The sequence below is a fragment of the Rhineura floridana genome, chromosome 4 (genome assembly GCF_030035675.1).
Source record: "Rhineura floridana isolate rRhiFlo1 chromosome 4, rRhiFlo1.hap2, whole genome shotgun sequence".
NCBI classification, from domain to species: Eukaryota; Metazoa; Chordata; class Lepidosauria; order Squamata; family Rhineuridae; genus Rhineura; species Rhineura floridana.
In genome coordinates, this window is record NC_084483.1 from 164,740,533 (window position 1) to 164,755,103 (window position 14,571).

Consider the following 14,571-nt stretch of genomic DNA (forward strand, 5'->3'; position numbering starts at 1 on the left):
ACTAGTTGGGAAAGGCTGACTTAGGCATGTTGATTGTGGAAATTGCAAACCTTGGAGCAGCAAAAGGACAGTAAAACAATTTATTAATTCAGTTTGTAACACCATTGAATTGTGTAGGGATCTATAGCTGTCAGGCATCTAAAGTATAAGGAAGCACCTAAATAATAAGATTATTATGTGACACCATTCTTAGTAAAAATGTAGGTAAAGTGTGCTTGTACCAGCTCCAATATTTTACGGGCTATTGAAAAATCCAAGAGCAAATGAGAAATTTTGTTTTGGAAACAAGTTACATGTGTTCTCAGATAGCAAACTTTGACACAGAAACAATTAAATGATACTGGATTATATTCAGTGTAGCACTAAGAGGATTATTCCGTCACTGCCTGAATGATTGCCTGAATGACTGTTTCCCCCCCCCCCGGTCATCGTGTTCTGTAGATTCACCTGATGCTCTGGAGCAAATTGGGGTGTGTGTGTGTGCAGGGAGATGGAAGTCCCATTGCACCAGTAGGAATCCTTGAGCTGGCTTCTGTTAGTGCAAAGATTTAGTTGAATATGGCAGTAATGCAACAATTTGCAGAGGGGTAGCCATGCTGTCATCTTGCAGCAAAAACAACAGAATACTGTGTTACCTTAAGACAAATTTATTAAGGCATAATCTTTTATGGGCCACAGTCGACTGAATCAGGCATAATGAAGTCTTATTCTGAGTTGCATTAGTGCATGCCCACACACATACACAGTTGAGGGTAGGAATTGTAAAACAGTGATTCAATTTGCAAGTGGCAGCTTTGAACCTTTTGTTCAGTCGGCACACTGGATCTTTTGTTTTTAAAAATCTACGTATTTCAGTTGGCTTACCAGTTGAAGGATGTCTGTGTTATCAACACAACTGCCTTTTGTGAATGGTGCTTTCTTAATATCAGGGCTGGTCCAAATTGCAGCAGGCCCTCAGCACACACCCCCAATGCAGGGCCCAGTTGCATGACCTCCCACGTCAGCACATGCATTTAGGGTGATGGCAGGCATGCAGTGAGTGACTGTACTGATACACCGATGCAGAAGGTTGCATGGCCAGACCTATTTAAGCGTGCACCACTTCCTGCGTTGCCGCACTAGCATGCTGAGGGTATGCATACACTTGCTATCACCCAAGATGGTAACAGTGGGTGTATTGATGCCCTGTTGCCATCTTGGGTGATGGTGTGCGTGCGCATGCAATGTGGTGATGTGGGTGTTCATGCGGCCAGGTCTGCTTAAGCTCGGTCCAGCTGCATGGAAGAGGTGTTGCATGGGAGGGTGGAGCTCCCACCCTGCAATCTGGGCCAGCATTGGGTCAAGGGGTGTGATTTGCAATCGTACCCTACAACCCAATATTGCCACAGGGCGGGACCTCCACCCTCCCAGCTACAGGAGCCCCTCTTAACTGTAGGGCCCCTCAGCAAGTGCTCAGTTTGGCTACCTGCTGGCTGGTTAATATAATTGATACCATTATACCTGTATTTTATTTCATTCTGATACCACTATTCGCTATTCCTCCCAACCGTTGTGTGTATGTATATATACTCACGTGAACATGCTTGTATACCTGCAACTCAGGGTAACACTTTATGTATCTGATGTAGTGACTATAGTCCACAAAAGCTTACTACATAATATATTTGTTAGAGCTTAAGGTGGCACAAGACTTCTTGTTGTTTTTGTCACTGTTGTAGTAAATCATTATTTCTAGTCAGGCTTGAGTATGTTTAAGAACTGAGCTGCTGAAAAAGACAAAAGGCATGAACTTTTAAACATGTAAATCAGTCTGATTATTTGAATGCATTTCTATATACTGCATTTGGTATTACGTATATGCTGTACTAATACTTACTAATAAGACCTGGAAGTATACTTTATTAGGTAAGAGTACTCTGCTTTTGAGATTTTTTTCCTCAGGAGCAATCTTTTTATTGGTGGTTTTATTTCACCACTGCAATATATATATGTAACTTAAGACACTTCTTTGAGTGTGCAAGGTGTGATATGTATATATAAAAATAATAAGTGAATGATCATATGGTTATGTTAATAGCTCTTTGGTTAAATGTTTTGCCTTTTGTGTTCTTCAGTAACACAGTTGGGGTTTCAAATTAATGCTGACAACCAGAATCTCACTATGTTTTTCAGCATTCATGTGAAATCTCAAATAGAAGCTGTAAAGTTTTCAAGGAAACAGTCTTAAAACTATGTCTGTGGACAGTTGCTTATTTAAATATATTTAGTGTGTGAGATAGTATCCTAGAATTCAGAGCCTATTGTTTTGCAATGCAGTTTAGGCATTTTCTTCTATATATACAGGATGATACCCAACTGAGTTATACCTGGAGTAGACCCACTTCAGTTACTTAATCTCATTTATTTCAGTAGGTCTGCTCTGAGTATTGCTTACTATCACCCAGAATGCATCTCATTTGATATAGTGCAGGTGTGCACACGAACACAATGCTCTTTGCTTAAAAGGCTTTTAAAATATATTATTTACTGTTTCAGAAAGCTAATTTTTTATACTGGGTGCTTTCCTGTCATAATAATCAGTGTTGTAATTTTACATTTATGGGTGCATTTGTATTTAACAAAATCCTTATATTATTTTTTTGTCTTGTTTTCAAGGTGTTCTATATGACAAAAGGGCTGCATAGCCTGGAACGCATTGGGATTTTAAATTGTGGATTAATATCTTTTCTGTGAACTATCTATTATTCCTAATTGCAAAAAGACAGCAATTGTACAACGTATCTTGGGCAAATCAAATTTCATATTCTGTATTCAGTATTTTTTACCTTTTCAAAGACAATAGGAGAAATAGGGGGGGACCGAGTACTGTGAGTACTGTCAAAATAGTCAAGAGCGGTACAGATATACAAGTTAAGTTCAGGAAATGTGCCACAGGTTCCATATAACCATTCCCCACTTCTCTGTCTCACAAATTCTTCTTCTATCTAGATTTGGTAACTACGTAAATTAAACCAGATATTTTCAAAGTTACTGGTATATACGCCAGGTTGAGGGGACACAGGATGTGGCAGAGGAGGGAGGGTGTTGTTGCAGCTGGATTGCAGTCTTCCCCCCCAGCCGGCTCAGTCAAGACTGGTACAGTTGGAGCTGGTGGAAGGCCCAAAAAAGGGGTGTTCAAGGGGTGTGTTGGGACAGAACTATGGGGAGAGGGATTTCCATTGCATCCTGAGCCCATTTGGCTTGGTCCTGTGGCCCTCACGATATGCCGGGCAAAGGGGTGGCCGAAGGAAACATGCGTTTTTCTTCTCCTGAGCCCTGGTGGTGCAGCCAGCATCTACCCCTTCAGTGGCTCCTGAACAGAGGTAGAATGTGGTGGCCCCTTCTGCCGGCTCTGTTTCTGCCAGCTTCCACTTAGAATTTGATTTGAGGGTTCATTTGCAGTCCACAAAACCTGGTTTACTTGTATACCTGTGCTACACATAAGTATTTATAAAGGTAATCTAACACTAGTTGCAGAAAACTCCTGATATTTACCACCATGGAAACACTCAATTCTTTTTTCCCCAATCCAGAAACTAAATGAAAACAATACAAACCAGTATAATGGGGAGCCAGATGTCACAGAAGTGAATTACTCTTCTCACAACATTCTAGAGGTATGAAAGAATAATGTTCAACAAACACAAATTTCCAGCATTACTAGAAACCTGGTTAGATGCTTAAAGTTTCCTGCTGTTCAGTCCTTTGAGATAAACAAACCTGCATTATAAGTATTGCACAAAAATAGAATATATTAAGAAAGGGACTTGGATATGTTATAAAGAGTATGGACAGCAGAATAGGTTGCATTTATTCTGCTAAGGATTGTGCTTGTGTATTTTATTATAAATGGACTGGTGAAAAGGAATTGTTTGCTTTTTCTTGTGTGTCTGAAAAAAGGCTGGATCTTGTTGGTATAAGATGAAAGTGTATTGCAATATAGGCTGGGAGAAATGGGAACAAATAAATGAGGGATTTTCAGGGAGTACTTGAATGGAGGAATATATTTTCAACAGATAGTGCTATATGATTGCAAATAACTTTCTCTCCCTTCACTAATGTTTAGCGACAAAGAATTGGATCTGAACGTGCCAGAGAACGGTTCCTGGAACGGTACATTTTGCATCCAAGGCAGGAGGAGAAGAGAACAGAAGAGATGTATTCAGAAGAGAGACGTTTTGAGACACCAAAACCTGTTGTAAAAGTATGCACGAAGACAAAGGAATTAGAATTTGGAGGAAAAATTGGTATGATAGTCTTGAAGTAATTGCACACCAATCCAGATCCTTGTGTAACTGCAGTGCTCATACAGCTTTTTGCAAACTCTCAAATTTACTTCAGTGGTGCGAGCAACTCTGAATGTGCCTCTATTTGTATGATAGGACTGCCATTTCCATTGAAATTCAGATTGAGATCCCTCCTGATAGTGGGTTTATGAGCATTTGAATCCCACCATGCTCAACAGATTGTTATATGATGACAATGATTTTCAGTTGAGTTTTATTGATCATCTTTTCTATCACTGTTTAGTCATATTATTTGTGTGGCATCAGCTACTGTACTGCATGCCATCTGTATCTGGGAAGATGGTTAGAGCTGAGGTTCGTTTCTTCTTCCTCATCTCTGTGGTACCCTGGCCAAAAGCATTTAGAGTCTAAAGTTTGGACAGGATAATTTTTATGCAGTTCCCACAGGTATACATGCAATCTTTGTCACCTATTTCAAAACGTTTGCCATCGAAAACAGGATAAAACCATTGTATATTAAAATAAGTAACAGTCCTGTCTGGGGTTGGGTAGAGAATGAGCTTTGTGTCTTGATAGTATAACCAAGGAGTAATTTGACAACCATTTTTTTCTTTTGCAATAATACTTCATTTTGTTTTCTGTGTAACTTCTAATTCTGTGTGTATGTTTTGCAGGTACTTTCTTCATGATGCTTATTTTGCCTGTAATTGTACTTTACTTGGTCTTAATGTGTACTCAGGAAGACCCCAGTGTTCTGAATTTTCCTCCTCCCCTCCCAGCTTTCGAAAGTTTATGGGAGACAAGAGTGTTTTGTGTCTTCCTTCTTTGGTTCTTTCTCCAAGCCCTGTTTTACTTGCTGCCAATAGGAAAGGTAAAGTTATTAAAATAAACTTGGATTTGTAAGCTTGGATTTGTATACTGAGTTTGCAAAAATGCATTCTAATTTTATGTGTGCCCCAATTTTGAAAAATATTTGATTGTTATGCAGCAACCCTAATACAGATTGGTGGTCAGAGAGAGAGAGAGAATTCTTTGAAGCTGAGGATGAACATCATTGCAATCTTCAGTGTTCATATTACCCCACTCCCTCCCAAAGATTCAAGCCTTTTTTGCCTGAAGAGTGAGGCAAAAATATTTTTAATACATCAAATTATCCAGTTAGGTGTGGTGTTGGTTTAGGGTGTTTTTTTGTGGATCGCAGATGTGGGTTTTGTGTGTGTGGGCATTCTCTATGATTGGCTTGTTTTGGACTTTTTTTTTTTTTGCTGAGAAAGCATTTTATTATTTTTTTTACTTGTGAGGCAGTGTTGCTTTTGCAGAGCTTTGCATGTTAAAAAAAAATCAATACTTTGGGGGCAAAGTGATCTAGAGAGAGATGGTGACCGAGGTACGGTTGCTGGCTTGGTTCAGATCTGATTTGGGGACAGAATCAGCCTTTGTCACCCTGATGGATGACCTTTGGGAATAGTCATCAGGAGATTTGGGGCAAGGTTTCATTAGTTTGCTGATGACAATCACCTCGGTTTCTCTGTGAACGTCTGAGTTTGGAGCAGCCATGCACACCATATACTGCACAAACACACTTACTGTTGTGCTGGTTCCAGTGTGTCTCTACCTCTCTTTTCTTAAAATGGGGGGGGGATACAACCCTAGTCACTCTGCCCCTTTTTACTCTTAAAACCTCGGTGGATCAGCTCTGTCAGGAATGCATGATTTCTAAAATGGCTTTGAGGCAAAGAATTGTGGGGGAAGACATCTTGTCTGAGATGGGGGCCTCTGAGAGGCATGAGTTTGCAGTTCTTGGTCAGCAGAGGAGTGGAGCAGACAGGATTGGGTTAACTCTTGGAGGCAGGGTCAGCACTATAACACAAAAGTTAAACTGGTGGGTGGCCGGAAGGGGAGGAACCTTCTCCCGTTCTCCAGTTTTTGACTCTGCTGTCAGCGAGCAACAGTGTCAGCCTATTCCTCCTGGGTCCCCATAAGGGATTCAGGAACAGTTTAGCAATTTTCTCTGCTCTTCACAGAGTTTACCATCATCAACTGCACTCGAAGCGCACAGACTTCTACTTCTCTTCTTTCACTTCCTGCCCTCACTGAATAGCCAGATTGGAGGGGGAAGAGAGGGATTGTTCTTTCTGAAGAGGTGCTGGAAGCAGGGGCGTCATTAGGGTGATGCGGCAGGTGCAGGCCGTACCGGGTGACACCATGAGATGGGGGTGACACCCAGAGCTGCCCCCCCAGGCACCACCAGGAAGCGGGGCAGGCAGGCGGAGAGCTGCCCTGCCCACGCTAACACGTGGAAGGCCGCGGCATGCGGGGAAAGAGAGGAAGCCCACGCAGCCGTGGAAGGCGCGGGGGAAGAGCAGGAAGCTAACAGGCAGAGAGCTGCCCTGCTCCCACCCCGCGCTAACACGTGGAAGGCGTGGTGCGGCCGCAGTGGCTCGCTCACCTCGCTGTTGGCTAGTGCGCCTAAGTCTGGAGGAGAGCACGTGTGCCAGAGCCTGAGGGGACGGCGGGCGGGCGGAGAGATGGTTTTAGCCTGGCCCGGCAGCGCTTTCAGTGCCTGCCACAGCAGCGGGTCCTTCTTCCTCCCCACCCACTTCTGGCTGCTCTCTGCCTTCTCTCTTCCCTGCTGCTGCTGCTTTGCCAGGCAATCCAGCCTCCCTCTCGGTCTTCACTAACAGGTCAGGCTTGGAGGAGAGCGAGTGTGTGAGCCTGACAGACATATCCCCACCTCGCTCCCGCCTCCTACTCCAGCATACACAGCCCGCCCTCCCCCTTCTCTCCCCCTTTCATCCAGTTACTGTACAACTAGTATTCTCTCTCCCTCTCTCTCTCCCTCCCTCTCTCTCTCCCTCCCTCCCCAGAATCCTGGCTGCTGCTGCATCTGCCATGGCTAGCAGCTCACACCGCACATGCAGCTACAGAAACAGAGAGGGGGAAAGAGTCGCCCTTCCTTCCTTCCCTCCCACCTTCCCCCATTCCTCATCCCCTCTTCATCCTCCCTTCTCTCCCCCAGTTCAGGGAAGAGGAGCTGTAACAGCAGGAGCAGCCCTCACCCGCCCCTCTCAGAGCCTCCCCCTCCTCCCCTTTTTCCTTACCACCAGCTAAAAGGAAACTCCAAGGACACCCCAAGGCAAAAGAGAGAGTGAGGGGAGAATAAAAGGGAGGGACAGCCCATCCCTTCCCCTGACCCCCCCACACGGCAATGTCCAAGGGCTTGAAGAAGAAAAGCCACTGGACTAGCCGAGTCCATGAGTGTATCATAGTGAGGAACCAGGCAGGGGCGTCACTAGGGCGGTGCGGCAGGTGCGGGCCGCACCAGGTGACACCAACCCTAGTGACGCCACTGGCTGGAAGCAGCGGAGGCTGGGATCTGTCTCGCGCCTCCCCCTGCTGTCCCTTATTGAATGCTCTTTCACAGTTCCAAGGAAAGGGAAGCTTTCAGGAACATTTTAAGACCTTGGAGGAGCAGAGATTGGTCTTTCGCTATCCAAAGCGTTTTGTTGATTCAAAAAAACCCCTGGGGCAGCGGGCCTTCCTCTAATTGTGGTTGGCCTCCTTGCCGCATTGTTCTCAGGTAAAGCCGCTAAGCTTTTTTTTTCTAATTGGGGGGGCAGCTCCAGCCCCAGTCTTTTTCTCTGTTCAGCTGGGATTTGTAACTGCCTGGGGGAAGAGACAGCCCTTCTCATGCCTCTGCAGAGGAACATGAGTCCCTGAGTTGGGGGGGGGATCTACATCTCAATTAGGCAATCCATTAGTCATTCTAGCCTCTGGTGGGAAGCATGCAAGACTCCCCGCCTGAAATAGTTTTGTTTCCTCAGCTTCCTTCTACTCAGCCAGGGGGAGGGGAAGATGCACACGTGGTTCCTGCAGGAAAAAAGTGCACCAAATCTCACCATCTAGATAAGCCCTCTACCTCTTTGGCCATGTTGGCGTGGTTTAACAAGGCCATGATGAAGGAGGCAGGGGCTTCCTTAGCCAAGCATTGGTCCTGTGCACATAGGAGAAAAGGCTCCAAGCACTCCAGGGCACACTGCCATGATTTCTTCTCATTTTCCTCCTCCTCGGAGGCCAGCCCAGTTAGGGAAAGGGGGAAGAGTAAAAGAAGGGGCTCCTTACAGAAGCCTAAACCACACAAAGATGAACGCAAAAGATGCTCCAGCTCTGGGGTCCCACCTGACCGCCTTTCCCTTAACCCAGACTCCTGGGAGGAGGACGCTCCCCTGTCATCTGCTGCATCAGAAAAGGAAGAAGGAGAACTCTCAGGGGAGGATTCCCCTATGCTATCCCCAGTGCGTAAGAGGGTGTATTCTCCTGACTCCTATTTTGATTTCTAAGGCTATGGTCTGCCTTCAATTAGAACCCCCTAAGGAAACTCCTCAGGAGGGGGAACTAGAGGAAGGGGAACAGGGATCTTCAGACGTCTTCCCCAGGTCAGGGGATCAGAAGGTGGTCATTCCCTTTCTGAAGTTCTTCAAGGACATTGTTAAGGAAGAATGGGATCATCCAGCCAAATCCAAAGCTCCACATACTCTGTCCAAGAAGCTATATGCTCTAACTGCCATGACCATGGCAACCCTTCAGGTCCTGGTCATTAACGAGCCTGTGTCTGCCCTTGGGGCCAAGACAGCTATTCCCAAAGAAGGAGCTGATACTCTTTCAGACCAAAGTGACAGGCGTAGTGAGGCTATCTTAAAACGTGCACATGAGAGCTTTGGCAGCCAACTCCTTCCTGGCGTGGGCTGTGGTAAAGTGGGCTAAAGCGCTACTATCAGAAGTGCCTCCTGATGCCAGACACGTCAGGGAGGGGCTGCACAAATTGGCTAAAACAGCTGAATTCCTTAGCAGATTCCTCCTTAGATAGCCTACAGTACTCAGCAAGAGCTCTTGGATATGGAGTGGTAGTAAGATGCAGTATATGGCTGAAACAGTGGGAAGTGGACCATCACTCCAAAGCCAATCTTGCAGCTCTGCCCTACTCGGGTGGGCAGCTTTTTGGCAAGTCTCTAGAGCGCCACCTGGTGGAGACCAAGGATAAAAAGAAGGCTCTTCCTTCCTCTCCCAGGAAGGATGACAAATTCCATAAGAAGGCTTTACATTCCTTTCGTCCCAAGGGCTATCCAACTACCTACAGGACTATACTTCAGTTCCGGGGGTCCTGGAACTCCTTCCGCCAGCACACCCGTTCCACACCCTCCAGTGGCGGGGGAGGCAACAAACATCATCAAAACCCCAATCCCAGTATCAAGCAAAGCCATGCATGATGCCAGGATGGCCCAGGAGGGGGGCAGACTTCAATTTTTTGCACATGCCTGGGCGATCTCCACCTCAGACAAATGGATACTGAGCACCATCCACTCTGGCTACTCCCTAGAGTTTGCCACCATTCCGCAGGACAGATGGAGGACAGCCAGAGAAGCGGCAGAGAACCCTGGATGCCATTTCTCACCTCCTCGAGATAGGCGCCATAAAACCCGTGCCAGAGCATCAGCGGTCCTCAGGAGTCTTCTCTGTGTTGTTTACAGTCCACAAACGCAATGGCAGTTACCGCACCATCTTGGATTTAAAATTCCTGAACCACTTCCTGCAGATGAAGTTCAAGATGGAGACGCTCAGGTCTGTTGCAGAAGCCATTCAACCTGGGGACTTACTGGGATCTATAGATCTCACAGAGGCATACCTGCATGTCCCCATTCTCCAGCAGCAGATGCTTCCTCTGCTTTGTGCATGGCCACCACCAGTTTCAATACAGGGCCATGCCCTTTGGCCTCTCCATGGCCCCGTGAGTGTTCACCAAAATAATGGTAGCAGTAGTGGCACACCTTTGCACTCAGGGATTCTACATATACCCTTACCTGGGTGACCTGGTGATGGCCTCTTCAGCGACAGTGGCGCAATGGGATCTCCAGACTACCATCCAGTGTCTGGAGAACCATGGCTTCATCATCAACCATCCGATACCCACCCAGCATGTTCAACATCTGGGAGTGGTCATCAACACAGCTTAAAGCAAGCTCTTCCTGTCCACCAATTTCACGGACAAGCTCCTGCGCGAGCTGCACATGTGCCTGCAAGGCAGCCAGTCTCCTGATGGAACTGGCTCAGCTGCAGGGCTCCGTGATAGCAGCCATAGACTCAGTGCCGTGGGTGCGCTTCCACTCAAGAGCCCTGCAGTGGCTGCTGCTTCCATATCAGGACCAGATCACCTCATGCCAGAACTGGCTCATCACCCTCCCGAGGCATGTGCAGGAGTCCCTCCAGTGGTGGGGACGTCTACCTCATCTGGAGAAAGGCCTTTCCCTCATAGCTCCAACAGCCTCAATAGTCACCACAGACGCGAGCCTATATGGCTGGGGGGCGACCTGTTGCTCCAACATCACACAGGGGAAGTGGTCAGTGCAGGAGCGGTGCCAGTCAATCAACTGGTTGGAGCTCAGAGCAATCTGACTAGCACTCCAGGAGTTCCTACCTCTTATTTATCAGACTCGTGTGCTAGTATGCACCAATGACGTCACAGCCAAATCACATGTCTGCAAACAAGGGGGCACAAAATCAGGCCCTCTTCAGAGGGAGACCAACCTGCTGTTCCAGTGGGCAGAAAGGCACCTGGCTTCTATTTTGGCCATGCATGTACAGGGGATCCTGAACACACAAGCTGACTGGCTGAGCTGGGAACAAGTCCCCTAGGGAGAGTGGGCCCTTCACCAGGACATGTTCCTAAAGATCACTTGGAAGTGGGGGTTCCCATGCACGGACCTGTTTGCCTCATCTGTGAATGCCCAACTGGACCAGTTCATGGCACAAGGCTGGGATCCACGCACCCAGGACATAGATGCCCTGTCAGCCCCCTGGCCTCGGGGACTCTTCCACGCCTTCCTGCCTCTACCTCTTCTGTCCAGGCTGCTGCACAGAATCAGAGTTCTCCAGGCCCAGGTGGTAGTGGTGGCTCCACACTGGCCACGGAGACTGTGGTTTTCCGACCTAGTGGACCTCAGATCTAACCTGCCATGGTGTCTTCCCTCCAGACCGGATCTCCTCACAAGGACCCATCCTTCACCCAGACCCAGAGTGGCTCCAGCTTCACACTTGGAGGCTGAGCGGCAGTGGCTGTGAAGACGGGCTGTCTGAGAGGGTTGTTTCCACCATTCTGGCTTCTCGCAAACAATCCACCCAGAGAATTTATGACCTCACATGGAAGGTGTTCAATAGGTGGTGTGGACGCAAATAGTTACCTGCCATGGAATGCCACATTCACGCCGTTCTCGACTTCCTGCAAGACGGTCTGGATCAGGGGCTTAGCCCCCAACACGCTCAAGAGACGGGCGGTGGCCCTAGGCAGTGTGTTTCTGACATTGGGGGGCCATTCCATTTCTTCTCACCCTCAAGTCAAACACTTTCTCTGAGGGGCAACCCTGCTGTCACCTCTAGTGCAACACAGGTTTCCCTCCTGGGATCTTTTGTTAGTCCTTAGAGCTCTCTCACAACATCCATTTGAACCAGCATGTTCAATACCAATCAAGGATCTCACCTTCAAGACATTTTTTCTGGTGGCAATCACCTCAGCCAGGAATTGGGGGCCCTCTCCATCTGTGAGGAACTGCATTTTTCACCCAGACAAGGTAGTTCTTCGCCCTGATCCCAGTTTTCTACCCAAGGTTAATTCCTCGTTCCACAGGGGACAGGACATTTCCCTACCCAACTTCTGCCCCAACCCAGTCCATTGCAGGGAGAAGTGGCACAAACTCAATGTCAGGCAGGCACTTCAGATCTACTTGGTCCGTACAGAACCGTTCAGGAGGTCAGGAGTGTCTTTTGAACAAGGGGCACAGAGATTAAAGGTGTCCAGGTCCACCATCAGCCAGTGGGTGAGGGATTACATAGTTAAGGCCTATCAGGCAAAAGGGAGAGCTCCCCCTCCAGGGATTACTGCACACTTAGAGGGGCTGCCACTACAGCGGTGCTCCACAAGGATGCCCCGCTGGAGGAAATCTGCAAAGCTGCCACCTGGGCTCACCCGTCCACCTTAATCAAACACTACAAGGTGGATAAATTTGCTTCTGCTGAAGCTGCTTTCTGCAGAAGGGTTCTTCAGAGGGTGGTGGCCTAGGTTTGCTCCCACCCAAAGATGCAAGAGGGGTTACTGCTCAGGTACATCCCATTCCTGTCTGCTCCACTCCTCCGCTGACCGAGAACAGAAAGTTGGACTTACCGTGAAGTGTCCTTCTGGTCAGCGGAGAGTGGAGCAGACAGCCGCACCCTGCAGCAAAACCTAGGCTGTGTGGTGGGGAGGGCACCTTTCCAGAAACCCTCTGGCAACTGCCGGTCGCTCACCCTCTGGATAGAGTAGTAAAGGCTCCCTTCTTGACACTGTGTGCTGACTTGATTTTGATTTGATTTTAATATTTCTACCCTTAACCAAAATGGAGACAATAGTCAAGAAATCAGAAGAAGGCTAGGACTGGGGAGAGCAGCTGTGAGAGAACTAGAAAAGGTCCTCAAATGTAAAGATGTATCACTGAACACTAAAGACAGGATCATTCAGACCATGGTATTTCCGATCTCTATGTATGGATGTGAAAGTTGGACAGTGAAAAAAGCAGACAAGAGAAAAATCAACTCATTTGAAATGTGGTGTTGGAGGAGAGCTTTGCGGATGCCATGGCCTGCAAAAAAGACCAATGATTGGGTGTTAGAGCAAATTAAACCAGAACTATCACTAGAAGCTAAAATGATGAAACTGAGGCTATCATACTTTGGACACATAATGAGAAGACATGCTTCGCTAGAAAAGACAATAATGCTGGGAAAAACAGAAGGGAGTAGAAAAAGAGGGCCAAACAAGAGATGGCTTGATTCCATAAGGAAGCCATAGACCTGAACTTACAAGATCTGAACAGGGTGGTTCGTGACAGATGTTCTTGGAGGTCGCTGATTCATAGGGTCGCCATAAGTCGCAGTCGACTTGGAGGCACATAACAATAAACAAAAATTTCTTCCCCGCCTTTCGGCCAAAAGGCCCTCAAAGCTGCTTACAAAAGAGCACAAATATAAAGATACGTCAATAAAACACCAATAATACATCAATAGAACATCAGTAATACATTAACAAAACAATAAAAACAATACAATTTGTTAACACTTGTTCTTATTCTATCCTCTGTTCAAGTTTCAAGTTCATGTAGGTGGAATGGGCGGCTGTTCAGTACTCAGTTTTTTATAGCTGTGTCACAAACTGGAGAATGGGAGAAGGTTCCTCCCCTCCCGGCCGGCCACCAGTTACACTTTTGTGTTATAGTGCTGACCCTGCCTCCAGGAGAGTTAACTCATTCCTGTCTGCTCCACTCTCCGCTGACCAGAAGGACACTTCACAGTAAGTCCAACTTTCTGTTTTCACACCTGAAGCTAGTTAATTAGGCTGCAAGCAAGAACACCTGCTTATCAGTGAAGACTGGTACTTCAAGGCCACCTGGCCTGGGAAGGTTGGGGAGTGCGTGACTGTTGGGCGTGAAAACTTCAGAAATATTTCATCATCGGAAAGCTCCCTGGTTGGCTAATGAATTCCTGGCTGTTGCTGGGCATTTTCCCATAAGAATAGGATTCAGATCTTAGGTCTTCGTTCTCCACTGTACCCTATGGTTGCTGATGTTACCTGTGTGGGGTTCCATCTTCCATCTGCTATCCAGGCTATACATCTCTAGGGAGATGTGGAATAATAAAGCTATTTTACTGTTTACCTCTTTGTAAGTATAGACTAGGCTAGACAGTTTTGTTATTTTTGTCTGTGACTGTAACTCTGTATTTTACCTGGCCCTCGGGTGTGGGTTTTAAGGAACCATTTTGCTTTTGTAGTTGTACACTTATATTTTATTCAATAAATCTACTTCTTATTTACCAGTGTGTATTCATGGCAGGAGGGGATTTGGCTCTGAATCCAGTACCTTGGCCAATTAACTACAGACTATCATATATTTGGATATTTTGCCTAAGGCCCCAAGACAAGGAATGTAGTCTGGCTCTTGTCTGTTGGAATCCTTGACAGGTCTATTTCTGGTAATTTGTGTTTCCCCTTGGCCCAGAGTGGGTGACCAGATTAAGGGGTGGTGGCAATCTACCTATCTTACAGGATTGTTGTTGGTTTACTCAGCCCTAGTAAGGGATAGCATGGGCCAGGATCAATTGCCCTGGGTTTGGGAATTGAGTCGTGGGACTGAACCAGGAGTGGTTCATGACAAGCTCCAGTACATATTTTTTTAAATTCAGCTTCAGGGAGGTTTCACAACTG

The 14,571-nt window shown here is 46.8% G+C and overlaps 1 protein-coding gene across 2 annotated transcripts in view; it reads left to right on the forward strand.

Annotated features, from left to right (window-relative positions):
* Positions 1 to 14,571, forward strand: part of LBR (lamin B receptor) — a 42,537-nt gene that overhangs the window by 18,869 nt on the left and 9,097 nt on the right. For both annotated transcript variants that reach the window (XM_061625053.1, XM_061625054.1), the window contains 3 exons: positions 3,573 to 3,656; positions 4,106 to 4,286; positions 4,961 to 5,157. In XM_061625053.1, coding sequence (XP_061481037.1) covers positions 3,573 to 3,656; positions 4,106 to 4,286; positions 4,961 to 5,157 — 462 coding nt within the window. The remainder of the gene's footprint in view (positions 1 to 3,572; positions 3,657 to 4,105; positions 4,287 to 4,960; positions 5,158 to 14,571) is intronic.